Here is a 23,303-nt window from a genome sequence, read left to right as displayed (position 1 = left end):
ACTAGCCATAGTTGGTGTCTTGCTTCAGTAGTTAGATAGATAGATATTTGAATATGCTTTCTGATATGGGTGTGCATCGGCCACAAGATTTGATTTGGATCTGTATCTGTCACTTCTGGAAGCACCCAAGTCTACATTAAGGTGCTCCGTGGTCTGTCAGATTCATCTCTTGTTTTTTGCCAGGAGCAGATTTGTTGAAAACAGCTTTGTTTCCTGTCATTCACTATTTTGGGGGGAAAGGCTATTCCCACCCCCCTTTCGACAAAATTGATTAAATTTACAGACATAACAGCCCCCCTCCCCCAAATGAGTTAAGATACATTTGCTTGTAATTTGGCAGGCTTAACAGATGGGGGCCTGAACACCTTGGTAGTTTGTTTTTTTTAGAAAAAGGAAACACCTCTAACTTTATTTTGGGGGATAATTAAATGACATTTGCAGCCTTGGTCACCCCTAGTGAGGGAATAAACCCTTCCAAATTTGAAAATGTCTTACTGAAGTGGTTTTCCTGCAAGCATGTTAAGAGTTTGGGGTGTATAAAAAAGGAATTATCATCATCTTGCTTAGTGTGCTGTGAGCAATTGGTCTGAAACTTGCAGACAGGAGAAAGATGTCCCTAGGTTATGAGTGAAATTGGTGACAAGTAGGTCCAGAGGCATCTGTGCTACAGAACATTTTAAATGTTTATTGGTGGGAGAGTAAAAAGGGATTCACTTTTTCACAGATCAGCTTCATGGAAGCCTGTTTCCTGAACGTTGCTCCCCCTTCAAATCATTCATCACTCTGTACCATCTTTCAGTGTCATTTACAACTAGCTTCTGCCCACACAACACAGCTGGTGTGCAGCCAGAAATCTATTTCTGCTTGTGGAACGCTAGTCCCCTGAGAATGCATAATTCCTATTCCTCAATCCAATTAGCTTTGGGGAATTCTTTTGATAACTGTTACCAAACATGCATCTCTTGAACATGCATCTCATTGTACTAGTCACTGGAAGTGGAGAATATTTGAAACCAGCGTGGCTATATTTATTTTTTTAACCCACCTTACTGCATTTTTGTTCTGAACACCCAGTACTGAAGAAGAATCTTGTAAAGTCTGGAAACTTGCTAGGTCAGAGAATGATGTTATCATTGTAAAAGTGTGCTTTTTCTGTACCAGTAGCTAAAGTTGATTTATTTTCCTGAAGCTGATGATGTTCCACTGGGAAACGCCGATGACAGAAGACCCAGCTCTGTGGACACAGTGGCAACCGAACCGTGGCTGAGACCTGGGACATCAGAAACCCTTAGAAGATTTATGGCTGAGCAGTCAAGTCAAGCTAAGCTTTCTTCTGAGATGAACTTACCGTTCAATTGGCAGGGGCTGTCCACAGCCCATGGCTGAATAAAATCTGTAGTGAAGCCAGTTGTGCCTTTCAAAAGAATGTTTCTCCACTACTGCACTTTCAGTTCTTTAATTTACATGCTGTGTGCAGAAGCACAGCTGTAACAAATCTTGTGAACAAGATTTTGACAACCTGCTGCAATCTTCTGAAGTTAAATGGTCAGTATGTTACTGATATGATTTAATCTTGGAAGGGGAACTTGCATACTAGGTCGTCTTGAAACTGGCAAGCTAGAGCCAAACATGCATCTATTCAGCTAGATGGCACAGAGGCAAGGCTTTCCAGTTTACCTGCTTGGTATTTTTTGTTTGAAAAATTACCTCAGACCTCAAGTCTTACAAGAGTGTGAAACGTGTTCTGCATTTAACAGACCTGAGTGCTGTGGCTTGGATTTCTCATGCATTTCATAGGTATTCAATGATCTGAATTGATTAATAAGTGTTCCTTTTGCTGATTTAGGGCTTATCCTCACTTACCTTTCCTCTGCACTTTACAGGCATTGCCCACGCTTTAAAGCTCTGTGTCTGAGCGCTCAGTTTTTTTGCTCCAGAGCTTTCCCCATGGAAACCCACACTTTTTACCACTGTGAAAGCTCGACGGTGGAAAAGGAGTGCTCAGACACAGAGCTGTGCCTGGAAAGTATGAGGGGCAAAAGTTAAGCATGGTTAAACCCTTACTCTGTTTTCCAGACTTTCTATCTAATCATTTGTTCTAATATTCTAAATTACCCTGTCATCTTGTGTTCTTCTGTACAAAATTCTTCTGTATTTTAAATGTCAGTAGTGTCACTATTAAATATATTTATGGTCATGAATGTAAGATTAAAAAATAAATTATATTTTACTAGGAAAAACGTTTAAAACCATTCTTGTGGAGATGAATTCTAAAAGAACCAGAGTGTGAGACCCTCCTCTGCTCACACTTCCCATTCACTCTTGCCCAGTGACATGGTCTGAAAAACACGAGTTCTTTTGTTTCTAGCTCTTGAACTCAAAACACAGGACCAGATGTGTGAGGAGTAGTGGAGATAGGAGCTCCTGTTCAGCCACGCTATACTCTTGGGGTAAGTACATATGCTATTAGTACCCCCCTTTTCTACATCCCTTAAAGTTCCCCCCCCCCCTCTCATAAGACTAGGCCCCAGGGTCATCCAGTGCAGCTAAGTGGATGAGAAATTCAGGACAGACAAAATGAAGTACTTAAATTTGGAAACGTGGTGATGGTCATGATTTTAAAAGGGCGATTAGCTTTATCCTCCATGGATGACTGTCAGTGGCTACTAGTCCTATTGGTTTACATGCCTCTCTTCTTTTTGTAGAAGCAATACCCTGGCCATTTGACAAACGTCATTAGCTATACAATTAAATACCCACAACTATTGTGCTTGCAACGTTTCCAAAGGCAGTTAGACCAATCTGCTAAGGATTTTAAAGTTGAAACACTGAAGCAATTAGTTTTTACATTGCATTTGTTTTGATTGCACCAGTGAAAGAATTCAAAAACTTTATTGACCTATAACCTGATTAGAATATGCCAGATGAGAACCAATATTGTACAGAAAGTTGTACAGAATTTACATAGAAAACTTTACAGAGCTGTACCATATACATTTTTTCCATCTGAAAATTTTTTCTACATCCACTGTAAGACAGAATGCTTGACAATCTTTTCTTTAACCATCAGAGCACAATTCACAGTATGAATACATTTCCAATAAATTTAAAACCATCCTCAAACCATGCCAGATTTGTTACTTGAATATATTCAACATTAAATTCTGTACATAGTGAAATCTACATCAAACAACCAAAAAAAAAAAAAAAAAAAAAAAAAAGAGGAAAAAAAGTGACAGCGGACAAAACCTAGACTTGTTTGCAGTGATTCAAGTTCCAGTCCTGAAGGATCATTGCGATGGCTTATTATATTTAAAAGCCCTATCACAGGTATATTACAAACAGTTAAAGTCAGTTGTAACATTTTCAATCTGTTTTCTTGACAAAAGGCAGCAAGGCTAGCTTTTGGGATACAGATGGAAAAAATCAGAACTCAACCCCTTACTAGTGCATTTGGTAAACAAACGTACAGGTCTCTAAGAAATAAAAGAATGCAGGAATAACTATATAGTGTTTAGGACTTTATATTACAGACCTGCATCTCTGTACATTTTTTTTCCACAGAAGGATGATTACCTTTATCTCAGATAGCCTGAGTGTGCAAAAAAAAAAAAATCTCGAGAATAAGAATTCCACATAGTTGCTAGATCTCTTATATGAGCAATATTTTCATATCTTTTACTACAAACTTTTCTTTTTCAAAATGCAGCCCTCCTGAGTTGTACTTCTGTCAAAGTTCAAACTTCTTAAATGTGTTAGTTCTTTGGGTACATCTTAAATTCACACCCATCAAAAACATCTTTTGATATATATCTCTGTCTAGGAAAGTTAAGAGGCTATCACAGTCCAGGCTGACAACAAGACTGTGGTAAAACTGGCTCTATGGTCAACACAAGCCAGTGGAGGGAGAGGGGGAGAGAGAACCCACTGGAGAATTAGAGTGTTGCAAGCCTAAATTACAGTTTTAATCTGTATTGTGAACCCGTAGATGCACACTTCCATATCAAGAGAGCCCCTTTTTATGGACATTCAGTGCAAGTGATCTTGGTCCTTTGTTTCCTTAGCCACACTTCTACTGCTTGGCTGTTCCCATTCCATGGTCTGGTGGCTGAGATATTTGAAAAACTACCCCTATCCGCAGAAAAAACCTTCGCAAAACAGCTCGCAGCTCAGGAATCAGATCAAACTGCATTATTTCACACAAGAGAGGATAGTAGAATGAGGCATGAGCTCTGAACTGTTGAATGGGGGGAAAGGGAATCCTGTTAGTTTTGGGGAAATGAGTTGACAACCCAACTACATAGAGACGTTACATCAATAATTATAGCAAGAATTAGTGAAATACAAAGAATCTGCAGTGGCTTTCCAAAGTAAAGGAGGAGGCAACAGCAGAACTGAAATGAGGTGTTTCTAGCTACTTTAGATTTAAGTGGCTTATCCTAGTTCAAGAAAAAAAAAACATGAAAAAATCCAAAACAATTCTATAAATCTTTCACAGAGGAACATTTTGGTATTCCTTTCCTCAAGATTTTTTTTTAAAAAACAACAACTTTCTTTACAATGATTCTCAAAATGCGATGAAAGGTGAAGAGACGAAACCATACTAAGACAAATACACAATAATTCTAGAGTACTGGGAGAAGTTAACACCCTTCAAATTAAAAAAAATGTACACCATCCTAAGCACATAAGGACACATGATGCCCACCATAACCTTGCCTTTTCTTTTTTGTTGGAGCAGATAGAGCCAGATCATTCACAAAACAGCAACAGATGCTATGTGCTTTTCTATGACTGATAATTGCTTTACTATTTTTCACTGGAGTTGTTGACAAAAACTGGGATTCCAGCAGTGGAGTGCAACATTCATTTATCAGATTTGGTTCAGTCTGCTCCAAAAACAACCAGGAAAAGGGCAGAGTGTGGCTCAACCATGACGTATCTCCATTAATCATTATTCATTTCCCTCTCTCCCACAACATTAGTTGGATTGGCCCTGATTAGAATGTCCCAAAGGCCTCAGAATACATATAGGTCTTGGACTCTACGTTTTATATATGGTGCACACAGCATATTGGGTGGGACATTTATCACGGAGTCTCTTGAATCTGGGGTTCCTGAATAATCTGGGGTGCTTAGATGTTTTCCATTAGTATCTTGAATGAACTGTGCATATGTGGTGGTATCTCTGTAAGCTAAGGGATTCGGGACAGTAGATGGGTCCCTCTCTGCTATACCCATGGCCTCCAGCAAGATTATCATCCATGAGGCAGCAGGAAGGAACCAATTTATGTTGGAAAGGCAGCATCAAGGGCACACTAAAGCCCAGAGTCCAAGCCTGCCACAAACTACTTGATGCAGGGACCCAACATACACTAAATCCAGGATAAATTGATTAATCAGTAATCAGGCTGGGGAGAGTCCCCCTTCCATTTTCAAACTCTGCAGTCTTCAAAAGTGTCCCACTGAGGCCTGGGATCAATATTCAGCACGCCTTACCTATCTGAGATTATTACTTACCCGATCATCACTTATTTTTAGGACCTTTGTTAAGAATAAAAGTAACAGGCTAGTCCAAGCTTCCCGATGACTTTCTGATGTTAAAGTAAGGAAGTAACTGAGCGCTTCACTGCAGACACTGCAAAGCACAACAGACAATTCCAGGTGTGAGAACAATTAGCTACAGTAGGAGTTTTGTCTACAGTTGTCAGAAAAGTAAGAAAACCTTTAAGCGCTTCGCCAAAATATAAAATAAAACATTATCAACAAAAACAGTTGAACATGTATTTATAAATATTCAAAAGAGACTTAAAATCAATAATAGTAAATAAAACATGTAACTTCTACATGTCTGTGTTGGCTTGCTGAAACAGGCTTCTATGGAATAGCTATAAATAAATGATTCACTGATCACATAAACTGGGTGTAGTCCTATCTCAAAATGGGCAGTGACACTGATCAAAGAAAAGGAAAAATGTGCAGATAAGGCTGAGTAGTGGGAGAGATCAATGTTTACAGAACTGCCAAACAAACCAGCTGAATGAGAACAGGAAATTCATTCTCACAGATAAACTGTATAGTTTATACAAGAATGGGATCATGTTGAAATGACAGAATCATAAATGCAAGGTGCACTTGTAGGCACATGTGCTTGTAATGCAGATCTTACTATTATAGAGTGATTACGCAGAACACATGCAGAGTCTTGTGGCACCTTAAAGACTAATAAGCTGATGATGGTATAAGCTTTCATAGAACACAGCCCATTTTATCAGATGCATGAAATGGTTGTTGTTTCTGCTGCAACAAGTAACCTGACTATACCTCCGCTAATTATGCAGAATGACTTATATGTTTTGACGCAACTACAACAGTCATGATCTCCCTATGGAAAGGAACTGAATGGACAGGACCCGGGGGTGGGGGATCATGTAAGCCAGGATTATTTTTGCACACTTCACATTTTCATTTCAAGTAAATATTCAACACATTTGCATACTACAGAATTGAACGGTACCCTTTCATGTTTTGAAAGTCTGTGAATGGGTCCTTACTTTAGTAGTCTCCGCTGCACTTCCTCCCATGCGTCTTTGCGACTTTCATCCATATACATACGGAACAGAATGCGTAACCCACAGGCAAGGCTACTTGTCTCTTGTTTCAACAGATTGGGCTTAGATTTTCCTTTGAAACCTGTCAAAACATTATCACTATTTAGATTTCACTACCTTTATCGGAAAGCCTACTTTGGAGTAACGGGTGGGATCCAACTTAGTTCCAAGGTAATGTGCTTGTGAAACAGAGTGTTCTCTCTCTCTCCCCTTTGCCCCTTTAGTCTGTTCTAGAGGAGCAGATTTAGGGAGAGTCATGGGATGATGTGCACAGGGGGAGGAGAGGGGGAGAACATTCCATTGAGAAGTGGAAATTGTTGCTCTGGTGGGACATGTTAGTAGAATACTGCCCAATGTGTGTAGATGGGCAGGGAAAAGAATGGGGATGCACACGCTAGTTCACATAATGCTTATGGCATCCATCTACTTTGATCAGGAAGCTTCAAAAATGCAAACAGATTTATATTTAAACATGCTTCTCTTTGTCACTCTTTATTGCACATATCAGAATAAAGTAATATAGGTAAAGGACCCCTGGACAGTTAAGTCCAGTCAAAGGCGACTATGGGGTTGTGGCACTCATCTCGCTTTCAGGCCGAGGGAGCTGACATTTGTTCACAGACAGCTTTCTGGGTCATGTGACCAGCATGACTAAACCGCTTCTGGTGCAACAGGACACCGTGACAGAAGCCAGAGTGCACGGAAACACCATTTACCTTCCCACTGCAGCGCTACCTATTTATCTACTTGCACTGGTGTGCTTTCAGACTGCTAGGTTGGCAGGAGCTGGGACAGAGCAACGGGAGCTCACCCCGTTGCAAGGATTTGAACCACTGACCTTCCGATCAGCAAGCCGAAGACGCTCAGTCGTTTAGACCACAGCGCCACCCGTATCCCTATAAAGTAATATATTCTTTTGAAAGTCCTTAAAACTCCTAAGTTTTACCTGCTTTCCACAGTGCAGTTCTTTGCTCATTGTTTGAATTGAAAGCTTTAGCAAATTTGTGAGATTCCAGCAAACAGTCCAGCAACTTGAAAAGCTGCTGGGATGTTAAAAAGCGATACATTCCTTGATCTTGTGTATCCACGTGAACATTAAAGTCTACTGCATCTCTCTAAAGAAAAGAAAAATGGAATTGGCATTCATATTGCTAAATAGTTTTAATATGATCATGAAACTTCTCAATACCTGCAGCAACTAAATGGTGAAAACTATTCACGATTGCATTACTCTAGTTTCTTTTCCTCAAAAGCAGATTGATCTGAACTTTGCTTTTACTTGATGTCTACTCACACATTGTTAAATCTCTATAGTATGCCACTTGGGAGCTGCTTTTTAAAGCTGTAATCCCTTGAGGCTGGGGATGCATATGAATGGGTGGGAAAGACTGTGTGTGAGCTTCCTACAAATCTACATCACTGAATCCCAGGGCACAGAGGAGAGTCAAACGGCAAACGAGGACATTCCCATTAGACTTGTGGCATATTATACCTAGAAAAAGAGGTTTCTTTGTGTACTGTTAGTCTGAATTAGAGGCACTTCAAAAGTTACACCAGAAGCAGGAGAAATAAAGCATAAAGGTCACTGGCAGTTCTTTCCCAGGTTCTATATAACTTGGCTACGCTCTTGATAAGAGAATTTTCTTCCGTGGAAATTCAGGAATTTTCCAGCAGAAAGCAGATGTTACAAAACAGACCACTGAACCAAAAAATGGAGAATAAATGCACATCTCCAAAGTCCGGAATTGGCAAACTGTACTTACCTGTGCTGCAGCAAGATTCTCTGCATCTTCCTTTTTGCTGGTTGCTGGGAAGAAGACGATGTTGTCGATTGTTTGAATGAGTTCCAGTTGAACGACACATTTGATCAACAGAGCACCAAACAGTTTCTGGTCAGGAAATTCTTTAAAACAAAGCACAAAACAATAAGATCAATTTAAGCAAATTTTTAAGTACTCTCAAGATACTTACACTGCACAGCAGTACAGTTGCCAAGACATATTATTGTATGATTTAGTGGTTCTCAATAGTGGTACCCAACTCTGGAACACACTTCCCTTTCAGGTGTGTTCAGGTCTAACACTAATTGAGTTTCAACAACAAGTAAAAAAAACCAACTAAGCATTTGGCTAAAATGGCACCCCTTGCACAGCAGATGCTGTTATGTTATGTTGATAATATGTTGTCTAATTTTATATTAAGTTGTATTTCAACTGATTATTGTTTTGTTGTATTTTAATGTTATTCCTCGCTCTGGGATCACGTGAACAATGAAGAGGTGGTTATAAATAATTTAAATAATAAAATAAAGTATCCTGTGCTACCTCTTCTTTATCAGTGCAAACAAAGGTTGCTAAAAAGCTAAGCTTAAATTTTCAGGCTATAAATGACATTTTGAAAAGCATCTGTATCTTCTTAATATATCAAGTCCAAGGTAAAGAAGTACAATCATTTTAAAATGCAAAACTGTTTTATAGGCAACCTGAATGAAATATATTCTGCAGCAGTCCTGGACGCATCAGCACTCTCATTTTATACAAGCACAGCCCAGAGCCAACAAATCATAAAGGAAACGTCTGCGCAGGCTTTGGGCATACCTTCCTCTTTTTAAAAGCAGCACTTGAAAAGTCATTCCCAGAGCTTCAAGGAATTTTGGAAGTAGTCTAGAGCCCAATATATGGAGCAGCAGGGAAAGATGGTGGGGAATAGGGAGGTCCCACTGGATAAACAGAAGTGCGTTTATCAAGCAGCGGTTCTCAACCTGTGGGTCCCCAGATGTTGTTGGACTACAGCTCCCATCATCCCTGAGCTCTGGCCTTGCTAGCTAGGGATGATGAGAGTTGCAGTTCAACAACATCTGGGGACCCACAGGTTGAGAAAGGCTGAACTAGGGCCTTTGCAGCCCAGCCTTTGGGAAACAACTCCTTAAACGAAACCACTCACTTGCAGGAGGCTTGTTTTTGCTGGCCTCCTCACTTGCTGGTAGCCCTACAATGGGCTGAAACTGTCTTCTATCTGAGGATCTTGGTTGCACAGAGTCATGGATATCTACAGATTTCTGAGATAGTGTATCCTGAAAATGGAAAGAAACAGCAAAAAGCACCCTCAGCAAAACGAAGTTCAGTGTTGAGGAAAACCTACTTGGGAGCATATTTTTATGAACCTACATTTTAGTCACCACTTGACAGTCATTATGTCTCCTAGAAGGACATGTACAGTTCATTCATATTCTAAGCTTTGCTATAAACACAGCTGTCAGAACTTTTAAAAGTGAATATTATTTCAACTGCTCTAGGGATAAATAAACTGAACTCTTCTTTCATCTTAGAATATTTAAGGACCACACAATAACAAGACTTGGTGTCACAAGAACAAACCTCAGGTTCAGTATTCCGTTCTCTTTGCCTCCTCCTGCATTTCCTTTTATCCAAACTGGGCAAGCCATGGATTCAGAAGCAAAGGCAAATGTTTGTTACGAAGGCGAGAGAGTGCAAAGGAGGAAGGGGAGTGCTGAGCTCCAGGCTAGTTCATGTAATACCAAAAAAATGGTTTGACACTGTGTCCGAATCCAGTCAACATTTATGAGAAAATTAGTGTAACAGACCAATCCTATGGGTATTTATTCAGAAGTTAGCTGTCATCTACAGTTCACAAATGCAAATACATGGAACCTGCAGACTTCAACTTACAACAAAAAAATGGTCAAAGAAAACCTCTCTTGTTCTACAAAAGGTACATTTTACTCATATGTATGAAAGCGTTTCCCCTGCCGTTTTCACATGGAAAACATACCAATTGTTTCTCTCTTCCAGGAGACGGAGGAACAATATCTCCCCCTGATGGCCGCCAAGTTAAAAGCCTTGAAAAAATAAAACATAAGTTCGGTCACAGAAGTACCGGTAACATCTTAAATTTTGAAGACAAGAGCAGTGATAAACCTATTTTGCATAGCATTATGAGCAGGAAAGGAGATAAAAGTTACACATAAAATGTCCCAAGGCTACTTATACAAATAAATATAGAATGAAATTCTATTCATAGGAAATCTATTTGAGCTCAGCCTGAGATAGCTCTTTCCCCATAGATGGCCGTTCAGTCAAGACAAGACTGTTCACAAATTAAAGAAGGCAAACAGGCACTGATGTGATAGCCTTCTTCTAGACACAAGGTGAAATCTGTGATGACTGTATTGTTTGGCATTTCCAAGTAAGGCTGGGAAGGAACGCTGCCTGGAACCCTGGAAAGCTACTGCCAGTCAGCGTTGACAGTATTGAACTAGATGCAGGGACGACCAACTCCCAACAGACTGTGATCTACTCACAGTATAAAAAAACTGGCAGTGATCTAATCATTGTCATTGGATGGTCTAAAGTTGAGCTTTTTTTAGGAAGCCACACTGGTCCCCCCCCCTTTTGTGGAGGGGGGGGGGCAAAGATCTGCCAGGATCTACCAGAAACACCCTGCGATCTACCATGGCTGAACTAGAGGGACCAATGGTCTGCCTTTGTATAAGGCAGCTTCCCATGTTACTCATCCAGATTTGGCCTGTGCATATGCAGGTCCCCATTTGTGCAGATTCACAAATAAGAGGAGCTATACAGAAACAAAAAGGGCTGTATTTCAGTGGCAGAGCACATGCATTGAATGCAGAAGATCCCATGTTCAATCCCTGGTAGGGCTGGGAGAGACGCCCTGTCTGAAAGCCTGGAGGGTCACTGCTAGTCAATGTCAGCAAAACTGAGCTAGACGTACTAGTACAGAGCATCATTTTGCGGCGCAGTAATTCAGTTTTACTAGCAAACCAGAGGTTAAACTAACCCTTTTCCAGCCCCTGGAGAAGCGTGGGGAGTGTTCATGTGAAACACAGTTTGGAAAACTCTGTACTAGTGCCTTGACTTGGTATGACACATCTCCTATGTTTGTATGCCATAAAAGCCAAGCATAGACAATAAGACAAGTATATAAAAGTATGCATTGTTCTCATGCCAATTAAATGAAAGGGGGAAATCTCTTACGCATGGGGAATCGTAGTTTTGAAGATATCCAGCATACAGTTGCAAGTCTTATCCCAGATTTCAAGGGTAAACTTCTCACCATTTAAAATGACAACATTTTCTAGGCAGTTTGTACCAGACCGTGCTAGTTGTTCATTGTCTGAAACACAAAACAAAGGCACTGGTTTGTTCATGCTATACAGAGTAAATTGTTTCATTGTGTACAATAGCTTGCCTGCACCTACCTTGCTGAACACACCAGTACAGCTGGGCAAAAATATCATCCAAAAGGACATCACTAAGTACTTCCAAATACTGGGTGAATACATCACATATTGCATAAAGTGCATGGTTGCAAGTTGTTGTCATCCACTCAGCTTTCTAGGAAAAAGGAAGAGGGAACTTAGCAATGCAGGAATTAGTTAGAATGAAGTTGAAAAACAAAGTAGGGACAAATCCCTCAAGTGAGATTGGATCAAGGCTTTTTTTCAGCTGCAACACGGTGGAACTCAGTTCCGGCCCCTCTCAGGTGGGTGCCATTGTCATTCTAAGAGAAGGAGGGAGGCATTCATGTTGAGTTCTGGGCACCTCTTTTTCTAGAAAAATGGCACTGGATTGGATATTTGTTAAAAACAGCCGTAGTAAGATAAAATCCAGTTTTATGGAAAAGGCCTTTCTAACTCCAGTATCTCGTTAGTAAAGTGCTTTTCACAACCACAAGAAGATTAAAAAGCAGACGTTTTGTCTAAATAAGGAAAACAACTATTTACAACAATCCAGTCCTGGGCTTAATAAAGTGAGATGGGATCTCTTTACCCCTCTGATTCAGAATGGCATTATGGAAAGAGATTTAGCTGAGGTGTTCTACTGCTATTCACCATGCAGATATAAACTCCCACGTGCTTAAACATTAAAGTTTGCCATCAAGGGACGCCATATACAGATCTGTAGATGGGGATGAAGCACAGAGGCAGGGGAACACAATGGCAATTCTACAATATAGCCAGCTGGGCAACATCTTATCTGAAGAAAGGTTTGAGCAAAAGAGCTTATGACAGCAAGAGAAAAATAAATAGAACTCTAGTCGTAAGCCATAAACTATACCTACTTCAGTTTGTTGTTCTGGCAATTTCATGTTGTCAAATATCCGGAAGACAATCCGAAACAAATCCTGCCACCAGTGTTTTTCATAAGTATGGCCATACGTTTTCATTATTTCAAACATAACCGTTAAGCCTCTGGAATAAAAAGTAAATGGCAAATATGGGAAACCTGAGCAAAACAGAACATCTCAGCTCCTAGAATGACTTTTAAAATCTATTTTTAAACTTGAAGGAGGATCTTGAAACTAGTAAGAACAGGCACAGTGTACCCAATAGGGCAAGGTCTGAAGGCATATGATGCAGTAACCTTATAGTGCCTGCACAGAGAATCCTACATATATGCCATCTTAAGTTTCCATCATGAAAGAAAGGAAGGACAAAAATAAAAAAGGCATTTATGTGAAGCGAGGACACAAACTCTTACCTACGCAGTTATCTTCTAAAGTTCACAGGGAATTATGAATCGTTACAAAAATGCAGTTTACAATAGGATTCAGTTCTGCCAAACGTCAGTGATATTTTTTAAAAAAAGCTGAGAAGATTCAGATTTGATTCCCATCCCCCTTTGCAAAGCAAAGAACTTCCAAAAGTGTCTATTTTAACTAAGATTTCACACGAGAACAGAAGCCTCTGCAATGAAATGTGGTAAGACTATGCAGCATTGTCCTTTGCTGCATTAGAAATTCAATTCTAAACACCATTTCCCTTATTTTTCCAAGCTGATGGGTAGGTGAAGAACTGCGAAGGTGGGTGAAGCAATAATATACACGCACTGAACAGAATGTATTTTACTGGACACAGAGGAACGTTAATCTCCAAAACAACAACAACCCAGTTTTAATGCTGTATTCACACATTTAAGAACATAAGAGGAGATAATCTGTCTATAGAACCACTTGCCTTCCACAATTCAATACCAGATACTGCAAAGGACCACAGTCTTTTATTTTGCTTTCTAACTTTTATGTGCAGATCGGAGATTGAAATGCATGCTTTCAGATTCTGATCTTAAAGGTTCTGTTGCAGTGAAGAAAGATGTTTGGGGGCTATGTGCTGTTTCAATACTTTTTTTTTTTAAGAGCCTCCTATATAAATAACTCCATTTTCTCTGTGCAAATAAGTTTAAAATTTTAATGTGCTGTTGAATGGTTATTAAGTAAATTTAGAGATTTACCGTATTTTTCGCTCTATAACACGCACCCGACCATAACACGCACGTAGTTTTTAGAGGAGGAAAATCCGTAGGCATGCCACCCGCAGGCATTCCCTCCATAACACGCACAGACATTTCCCCTTACTTTTTAGGAGGAAAAAAGTGAGTGTTATGGTGCAAAAAATACGGTACATTTAGAAATCTACTCCCTTAGAGAGAGAACCTATATCTGCTACACTAAATATCTGTCTCTATTTAGTCGGACACAACTAAACGACTAAACAACAACAAACTATTTACATATTTACAATGGATTTTCACCAATTTGCTAAGCGAAAATAAGTCCCCATAGCAAACAAAGGGATATAATTGCATAACAGTTAGGAGGACCTGTATTCTCAGCTTTTCAGTTCCTTCCAAGATGCTGTCTCCTGCTAATAGTCAGATTGCTTATATGGCAATAATAATGTTATTTCCCACCCATTTCTTGCTTGAAGACTTGCAAGTGAAACAAAATGTTTTAAAAGTTTGAATTACAAATATGGCTTGTTACCTGGTTCTTACATCTAATTTGCATCTATTGATGATACAGGAAAGCTCAAAGAGAATTGGAAACCATCCTCTCACCCAGACTCTGTCTTCTGGAGCTACATTCATATCGTCACTGGTATATTCTTTGAAAGCCTTTGGGAGCAAACACAAGTTTATTACAGCAGAAACACAGTATTAAATGCAATTTCTATGTTCTATACCCAGAAAATCATCGTGCCAGTTGATGCTAAATAAATTATAATTTGTTTCCTAGGTAAAGCTACTTTAACTATCACATATCAGGCCCTGATTCAGAGAGGTTTCTATAAACAGCAGCAGTTGTGTGGGCAGTATACAACTAAGTTTTACTTAGAGGACACCTATAGAAATTAATGGACCTGCCTTTATAATGCTCAGTAATTTCAATGGGCCTACTTTGAGTAAGACTTAGTTGAAGACCACCTTGGATCCAACTATTGCTTTCATCAGAATTTCCAAAAGGATGTTAACAAATGCAATAATTTATTACACCTACAGCTTGACATCCAATGGAGTTGCTCAGCTGACATGTAAGGTGTTTACAGAGGAACGAAGCAATTTCCAATTGATCCCCCCTTTCCCGCAATCTGCTCTGAATTCGGGGAGGGGAATTGCCAAAAATGGTTTCCTTCTCCATCCTGCTGACAGATGGATAAAAAAACAAAAATGCTTTTAATAAATAATTTATAAAAATTATTTATAAAAACTTTATTTGGATTTATAATACAAAGAAGAAGACACAGTATTTGCTTAGCCAGCCAGATGGGCAGGGTATAAATAATAAGGGTCTGGTGACTTCTGTTTCAGTGTATCTGAAGAACTGTGCATGCGCACGAAAGCTCATACCAATAACTAACTTAGTTGGTCTCTAAGGTGCTACTGGAAGGAATAAAATTATGGTTATTGTTGTTGTTGTTGTTATTCATTCTGCTTCCTAAAGTTACATTGGTGAACAGCACCTAAAATTAATTTTAAAGCAATTCCTAAATCATTTTTGAATAATCTGGAATACATACTGTAAATTCATTAAATACTATTTTGAGATTATAAAATATATATCACACATATCTTGGAATTAATATCTTTAGAGAGAGATTTTTTCTGACCAGATCCCCCAGATGCCATGGTCTCGGGGGGGGGGGGGGATGCGCTGGGCTTGGTTGAAACTGGATCACATTCAGAAACAAACGTCATCCCATGAAATTCTCTCCTCTATTTTACACCAGAACATTTATGGTCAAGACTTAACAGATGAAGCTGTACATAAATACTACTACCACCTATAAATTATACCTGTGGCCTTTCTGATACATATTTTGCACAATGACGAATAAGGCGAATTGCTTCCATACTTGTATCTGGGAAAGCTGCATTGCATGCAAATTCGGACAAGCATTTAACTGCATCCTGGAAAGAATCTATAGTTGCTGGGAAGTGTTTCTCAAACACAATTGCTGGAAGGAAAGAAAGTACAGATGAACAGTTAGAATATCTGCCAATTAAACCACAGTATAGAACTTCTAAGATTTTTAAGATACAGATGTTATCTTGATAAAATCAGTGGGGGTGAACCAGATAATGTTGGACTTCAACTCCTAAAACCCCCAGCCAGCTGGGGATGGTGGGAGTTGTAGGCCAATGGCATCTACCGATGGGCCACAAGTTCCCTTACCTTCTAAAGCAGAATGATTTTTATTAAGTATTATTATTTAAGTTTTACCATGCAATTAAATTCTGAAGCTAAAAAGCAACACAATAAGAACAGAATATATTATACCTCCTGGCAAAAGGCGGTAAATTATACATGGGTACTCACTGACAATGTGACCTGTAGTTTGAAAGGCAAGTTCAACTATACTTTCATCCTGATCAGATGCTGCCAGATGAAAAACTGAGAAAATATTCTTCCATCCTGAGCGGATGTTTGCTGCTTGGGAGTTTACCATCTGGGCTATGCAGCGAACAACCATGTCACGAATGGTTGGAGATCTACAACAGAGACAAAATTTACAAACAATTTACTAGTTAAAACTCTAAGCTTTAGTTTTGTACACGAGAGAATAAGAGAATGATTTCAGGTAGCTCACCCATTACACATCATTTCTTACCTGTTTCTTTTCATGATATGTTCAAATGGTCTTAAGAAGTCCTTCTGGAATCGGAAATTAGCAAGTTCCCCTTTTTCTAAGAACTTCATTGATAACTGCCTTAAGGAATCGACTGCGAAAATAGCTACATCTTCATTGGGATTACAGCCAACCTAGCAAAGCCAAGTTAGAAACTCATGATATGCAATGTAAAAAGTAAAAAAATATACATAATTATTTAAATCTGTAAATAACTGTATGGCAAAACCAGCAGGAAATTATACAAAAACATTATAAATGCACTGTTTCCTCTAAGTAGAACTATTTATTAGCATAATTATTTTCTAAAACTTTTCTCGAAGTCTAACTTTCAGTAAGTAGTAATTAACTGGTGGTATCTTCAGCAATCAAAATGCTAATGGGGCATTTTTATTATATAGATTAAAAAGTCCAGTTGGCTTTGTGGAAGAGCTAGTAAATATGAGGCATACCTTATTGAAATGATCTCCAATAACTTCCCAGATTCTAGACCACTGAAGCCTTATTCTCCCCATGTTATAGTAAGAAATCTCCACTATCTTCTGCAGGCTAAACATCCGAGGATGAGTGGCAGACAGCAGTTCATCCATAGACACAGCACAAAGCCATCGAACAAAATCCACTGTTAAATCCACAGAGAATCCACTTAATATGTATTTTTTAACAAATGTTAATACACTAGTATGGTAAGCAGTATCCAAAACTTACCAATAGCATTTCCATCTAGCCTTGTAGATCCAGTAAATATTCTGTCGAAGACACAATTTAACAGAACTGTGTAAGAATTTTGCATGGCAGATTTCCTCAATATATATGAAGATTAAAGGTCAACAAACCCTACCACTGAATATTTGACATATAAATATATATGTGTGCGTTTATATTTATACACAGGGGACGGCCATTTTAGGCATGTCCAAATGATGTTGCCGATGTGTGGGTCTTTTGGACCTGGGAAAGGGAAGAATGGGTGTGTGGGGCACGCTTATACACCCCCCCCAATGTCTGCAGGGGCTGGGAATGGAACCCCTGCACAAAATTGTGACTGCTTGTACATATACTAGGAGCTGTGTCCCTGCTGGCATTACTTGCCAACATCTCCATTTACCAGAGCCACACCTCGCTAAGCTCCCCTTAGACCAAGTGGGGGGGAACCTTGTTGGCTCCCACCTCAGCTTTGACAGGTGGTTAACAGGTGTCTCATGCTGATCCTCTCAAAGTTTTGCAGTCATCCCCTTGCTTCCCCTCCCATGCCAGAGGTACAAAGAAGGGCAAAGTGGATCGCAAAGCCATCTGAAGTCCTCCCATGCTTCTTTTCTGCCCCTGCAACCTTGCCAACCCTCTCCATTTTGCCCTCACTAACTCAGTTGTATCATTTAGTTCTTTGGATCAACAAACATTAGTAGAGCATTACTAGAGGTAGTATCATTAAAAAAACAACGCTAACAATATGACTACAGTGGACACTTGGGCTGCGAACGTGATCTGTACGGGATGCATGTCCGCAACCAGCGCGCCTCTGCACAAGTGCGGGTTGCGATTTGGCGCTTCTGCGCATGCACAAAGCACGATTTAGCACTTCTGCGCATGCGAGACCGCCGAAACAAGGAAGTAGCCCGTTCCAGTACTTCTGGGTTTCGGCGGTCCATAACCCGAAAAAACGCAACCTGAAGCGTCTGTAACCCAAGGTATGACTGTATTTCCAAAGCAGCCAAAATATTTATGCTACTATACAAACATCACAATATCAAGCAAAAGGCAAACACAATACAATACAATACCTGTCTACAGCAACAACAACACTTTGTGAGCTAGTTTCTCCAATGGATTCTTGAATACTTGCAATCTGCTTCCAGTCCATATTTCCTCCAACTAGCGTCAATTTTTAAAAGAAGGGATGGATTGTTGAAAGGAGGAAGGGAAAAAAAAGTAACTTTGCAAACATCGAAATAATTATATTTGCCAGCAATACTGAAGATAATGGTAAAAATGGATGAAATCTGTGTGCTAGAGTTAGGACACACACCGCTTCCCACTGCAATGTCATCTGACTATTGTTAGGAGCTGTTGTCTGTCAACGTTATGAACGAAGGCCCAATGACACATACAGCTCTTTTACACAAAGATTGGTGACTTTATGTTAGTAGAAATAACTTTCACTTGTGCAAGAAAGGTTGGTTGTCTAATTTTTGCTCTCTCCCCCCCCCCCCAAATATCCACTGGACTCCTTATATTTCTAAAAAGGCTACGCCTGATAATCACAGGGCCCTCTGGAACAGCATGGAATATGATGGAAGAACTATGTACTAGTGCAAAGTCCCGTTGAAAATAATACACCTATGTTAGTCCCCTCCAGTTATTTCAATGGGTTTACTCCAAGTATGGCTAACTTTGGATACCATCCATTCTTATTCTTAATTAAAATTGTATATTTCGCTTCATCAGATCAGAGTGGTTCACAACATAAAAATACAAAATGGGAACACAAAATACATAATAAAATGAAAACAAACCAATAACTCCCCATCCCACAAACACATTTAAAAGCCCACAGAATGTTAATCAGCCGAAGGCCTGGATATAGAGAAATAAATAATTAAGGAATAGTAAAATAAGGGAATCTGAGAAGAATCAGTACAAACGAAAATATGAGACTCAAGGTTTTGTTATATACTGTTTCGTCTTGGATGTGAAATTTTCTGTTGTAAAGATTGTACATAAAATGAATAAAGAAGTATCTTTTAAAAAAAGAGAAACTTTTTCACCTGGCACTTAAGGAAATGTCATGAAGGCACCAGGCAATAGTATATAATATCTGTATAGTTCTCTTCTTTCTACAGGAAAATAATTTGTCACCAACAAATCTAAACCAGCAACAAGGCAGACATAATGTACTTAAAGCAATTTTGCCAGCTAGTAGTTAGTATTTACAATACTTGCCTATTCCTAGACTTGCAAATTCATCAGGTGCCTGATCCTTTGTTCCTGTAAAAGAACCTTCTCGTCCTCTCGAAGTCCCAGAGATGTAACGTGGCTTTACTCCAGTACCTATTAACTGTGCCAATTCAAGCTGACTGATGCATTTCAAAATCTTGAATTTAAAAAAGAATACAGAAAAATAAAATAATCAATCTACTGAAAGACAGATCATTTTTAACATCAAATGTTAGTAAACCCTTGCAATTTTCATCCACACACACAAGCAAATTTCCAGAAACCTTTTAGGTATCTCACACTGACACAAACACTCTTAGAAATATCAATATACAATTAAATTTGACAATATGGTTTTAGTATATGAAAAAGTTATCTATGCATCATGCAAATATATACACAGAGAATGTATATTCTACACATTCAGTTATTATATAGCAATTAAAAATATAATCTACCTCATGCCAAGAAGTTCCCAAGTAATTTCCGTCAGTATGAGCCACTGTAATGAGTGTTTTTATAGTATCAATGTTCTTCTGTTTCATTTCAGTAATACCAGAATTCACCGTAAGTAAAGTAAATCTTGCTAGTGCTTGGACATAAGCATCCCTTTCAAGCTATAGGAAGAAAAATGAGTGTTTTAATTCATCAAGATTTACCTAGTTCATCTACTGCTAGATATCACAGCAGTTACTACACCATAGTATTGTATTAATAGAGATGCAAGATGTCAATATTGAAGCCAATGTAATGGAGGGAGGGGAAACACAGGAGACTCTGGCTGCTTCCTTACGGTAAAGGTAAAGGGACCCCTGACCATTAGGTCCAGTCGTGGCCGACTCTGGGGTTGCGGCGCTCATCTCGCTTTATTGGCCAAGGGAGCCAGCATACAGCTTCTGGGTCATGTGGCTGGCATGACTAAGCCGCTTCTGGCAAACCAGAGCAGCGCACAGAAACACCATTTACCTTCCCGCCGGAGCGGTACCTATTTATTTACTTGACTTTGACATGCTTTTGAACTGCTAGGTTGGCAGGAGCAGGGACTGAGCAACGGGAGCTCACCCCATCGCGGGGATTCGAACCACCTCCTTTCTGATTGGCAAGTCCTAGGCTCTGTGGTTTAACCCACAGCGCCACCCGCGTCCCTTTCCTTACGGTAAAAAGGTAAAGGCACCCCTGCCCGTACGGGCCAGTCTTGCCAGACTCTAGGGTTGTGCGCTCATCTCACTCTATAGGCCGGGAGCCAGCGCTGTCTGCAGACACTTCTGGGTCACGTGGCCAGCGTGACAAGCTGCATCTGGCGAGCCAGCACAGCACACGGAACGCCGTTTACCTTCCCGCTGGTAAGCGGTCCCTATTTATCTGCTTGCACCCGGGGGTGCTTTCGAACTGCTAGGTTGGCAGGCGCTGGGACCGAACGATGGGTGCGCACCCCGCCGCGGGGATTTGAACCGCCGACCTTTCGATCGGCAAGTCCTAGGCGCTGAGGCTTTAACCCACAGCGCCACCCGCGTCCCTTCCTTACGGTACTCAAACACAAATACTACAAAAGTTGTGAACCAGATTTTATATAGGAAGTAGGCTTTTTTCTCTTTATGTGTCGGTGCATCATTCCTAGAGGAGTGTGCAAACTGAATTATGAGAGTCACCTACTTTCCTCAAGTTCTTCAAAGATCATATGAAAACAGCTACCATTTTGGACAGCTATAATCTGATGCCAGCCATTTGTCATAACATTTTTAGTTAATTTTTTTACTGATTCAGTGCTGCTGGATTTATCTTATTATTGCATTTTAATGGGTTTTATTGAGACGTTTTCTTAACAGGCAGTACATCTATATCTATCCATATAATAAAAATAAACAATTGTTCCATACATGAACAAAATTAAAACCCCAAAGGTTATGATCTCAATGAGATAATCAGGAATCCTAACACTTGCCTACTATGGTATGAACTCACTCAACACAACAAAATGCAGAAGAAATAGATCTGAGATCTACACTCAGCAGTTTTCCAGATACATCAACATAATGCAGGTAATGCTGAAGCTTAATCAGTAGTGATTGCTCCCCCAAAGTGAACAGGTTTGGAATTCCTAGTAGTTGGTGTACTAAAAGATACAGCAACATATTTTACTAAGGAAGCTTTTCCTATACCAAAATAATAAAAGAACTGGAATTACTCATGATGAAACTCAGGGAAACCACTACTTTCTGCCTATACAGTGGTACCTCGGATTAAGAACTTAATTCGTTCTGGAGGTCTGTTCTTAACCTGAAACTGTTCTTAACCTGAGGTACCACTTTAGCTAATGGGGCCTCCTGCTGCCGCTGCGCCGCCACTGCACGATTTCTGTTCTCATCCTGAAGCAAAGTTCTTAACCTGAGGTAATATTTCTGGGTTGGTGGAGTCTGTAACCTGAAGCGTATGTAACCTGAAGTGTATGTAACCTGAGGTACCACTGTATTGTGTATGAGAATGTCTTTTCTCTCTTAGTAAACTATTAATTAGAAACAGTACAAGGTGCTGGCAAGGTGCCCGAAGATAACCTTATATCCACTTTGCAATCTCATGTATATATTAATCTCATTGACATTTGAAATCTATAATTATTTCCATTTTTTAAAGTGACTTTTACTTGTTTAACGATTATATACTACTTAATTGTCAAAAAAGCTCAAAGCAGTTTACAAAAAGAATAAAACAATATAATTGTAAGTACAAACTGTTATTAAAACATTCCACAAAAAAATCACCAATAAGCTAAAACCAGAGTAAGATATAACATTATACTGTTGGAAAATCACACCATGTATTTTATGGCACAATGCTACTATATAATCACAAATATTTACAATACTTAGAACCTTGGTATTGGTGAACCTTAGAATTCAGTATTACCTGGATGTTAAAAATGCATGCTATTCTAATTGCACATCGTATGCCTTCTAGGCAGAGAGAGGCAACTTCTGTGTCATCACAGTCTTGCAAACCTACACTGAATGCAGCCAAGAATGGTGTCCATGCCAACTAGAATAAAAAAAAAAACAAATAAATTGTTCAAACAGCAGCACACACTTTAATTACTATGTAGTCCAGATAAATGTGAACAGCATTATAAAGCTATAATGCAGACAAACTTGATACACCTGTTGACTTTTCATTTATTTAGTTTTAAATCTATAATAAATAAAGCTTAGGGATGCTGGTGTTTTCCATACGGGTTTATTTACCTGGTCACACTGTTACTGTGTGTCTGGTATGGCATATGATGGGCATGGCCAGGGTACACTGCATTTATGGCTGCCATATTGCTAGAGTCACCAAACTGCCCTGCCCCTACTTCCATGTTTACACTCCAAAGCAGGGGTATTCTCGTTGTTATCCATGGGCTCTCTCTGCATGGCTTCACAGTGCGTCTATTCTGGACAGGGAGTTTGGGAACTGTCTGCTGTGTATGTCAACAGTTGGCCTTGGTTGCCACGGTGACACCAAGCGTGCCAGCTCTCTGTATTTTGTGTTGCCACTCTGTAAATTCCTCCCCCCTTGGGCTTCCGAACAGGCCCAGGATCTGCTGTGACTTTACGCTGCCCTCGTTTGTGCTGCCCTGCTCTCTACCAGCTCCTTGCGCATAAGATTGCTTGTTAAGCTATTTATTATGTATCTAGCTAGCTAGTAATTGACACTGGTGATAGTGAAATTTGTGTTCTTAGAAAGCAAAGAACTGCCTTCAATAGTGTTTTAAAATGTAAAATATTCACCTATTTAGAGGAAGCATGCAGTCATAGTACAAAAGAGGAATATTTATA

General features: G+C 39.6%; 2 protein-coding genes across 32 annotated transcripts in view; one reads left to right on the top strand and one right to left on the bottom strand.

The window, feature by feature from the left end:
• Window positions 1-1,407, top strand: part of CSPP1 (centrosome and spindle pole associated protein 1) — a 76,007-nt gene extending 74,600 nt beyond the window's left edge. For all 30 annotated transcript variants that reach the window (XR_014529270.1, XR_014529271.1, XM_083517555.1 and 27 more), the window contains one exon: window positions 1,190-1,407. Coding sequence is in view for 28 of the 30 variants with exons in the window: in XM_083517555.1 (XP_083373681.1) it covers window positions 1,190-1,386 (197 nt within the window). In the remaining 2 variants the exon portion in view is untranslated. The remainder of the gene's footprint in view (window positions 1-1,189) is intronic.
• Window positions 1,408-2,876: 1,469 nt separating this feature from the next.
• Window positions 2,877-23,303, bottom strand: part of ARFGEF1 (ARF guanine nucleotide exchange factor 1) — a 68,809-nt gene continuing 48,382 nt past the window's right edge. For both annotated transcript variants that reach the window (XM_083517522.1, XM_083517523.1), the window contains exons 20-39: window positions 22,396-22,524; window positions 19,950-20,108; window positions 19,498-19,648; window positions 18,339-18,429; window positions 17,266-17,306; window positions 17,010-17,179; window positions 16,540-16,691; window positions 16,248-16,420; window positions 15,725-15,885; window positions 14,415-14,545; window positions 12,714-12,843; window positions 11,851-11,986; window positions 11,627-11,765; window positions 10,404-10,470; window positions 9,555-9,684; window positions 8,375-8,514; window positions 7,558-7,726; window positions 6,555-6,693; window positions 5,521-5,638; window positions 2,877-4,237 (exon numbers count right to left, since the gene is read on the bottom strand). In XM_083517522.1, coding sequence (XP_083373648.1) covers window positions 4,073-4,237; window positions 5,521-5,638; window positions 6,555-6,693; window positions 7,558-7,726; window positions 8,375-8,514; window positions 9,555-9,684; window positions 10,404-10,470; window positions 11,627-11,765; window positions 11,851-11,986; window positions 12,714-12,843; window positions 14,415-14,545; window positions 15,725-15,885; window positions 16,248-16,420; window positions 16,540-16,691; window positions 17,010-17,179; window positions 17,266-17,306; window positions 18,339-18,429; window positions 19,498-19,648; window positions 19,950-20,108; window positions 22,396-22,524 — 2,691 coding nt within the window. In that variant the 3' untranslated portion in view covers window positions 2,877-4,072. The remainder of the gene's footprint in view (window positions 4,238-5,520; window positions 5,639-6,554; window positions 6,694-7,557; window positions 7,727-8,374; window positions 8,515-9,554; window positions 9,685-10,403; window positions 10,471-11,626; window positions 11,766-11,850; window positions 11,987-12,713; window positions 12,844-14,414; window positions 14,546-15,724; window positions 15,886-16,247; window positions 16,421-16,539; window positions 16,692-17,009; window positions 17,180-17,265; window positions 17,307-18,338; window positions 18,430-19,497; window positions 19,649-19,949; window positions 20,109-22,395; window positions 22,525-23,303) is intronic.

The sequence above is a fragment of the Podarcis liolepis genome (assembly GCF_965112155.1).
Source record: "Podarcis liolepis genome assembly, chromosome: 8".
NCBI lineage: Eukaryota > Metazoa > Chordata > Lepidosauria > Squamata > Lacertidae > Podarcis > Podarcis liolepis.
Note: the sequence above shows the minus strand (reverse complement) of the source record. Positions and strands in the feature narration are given on the sequence as shown.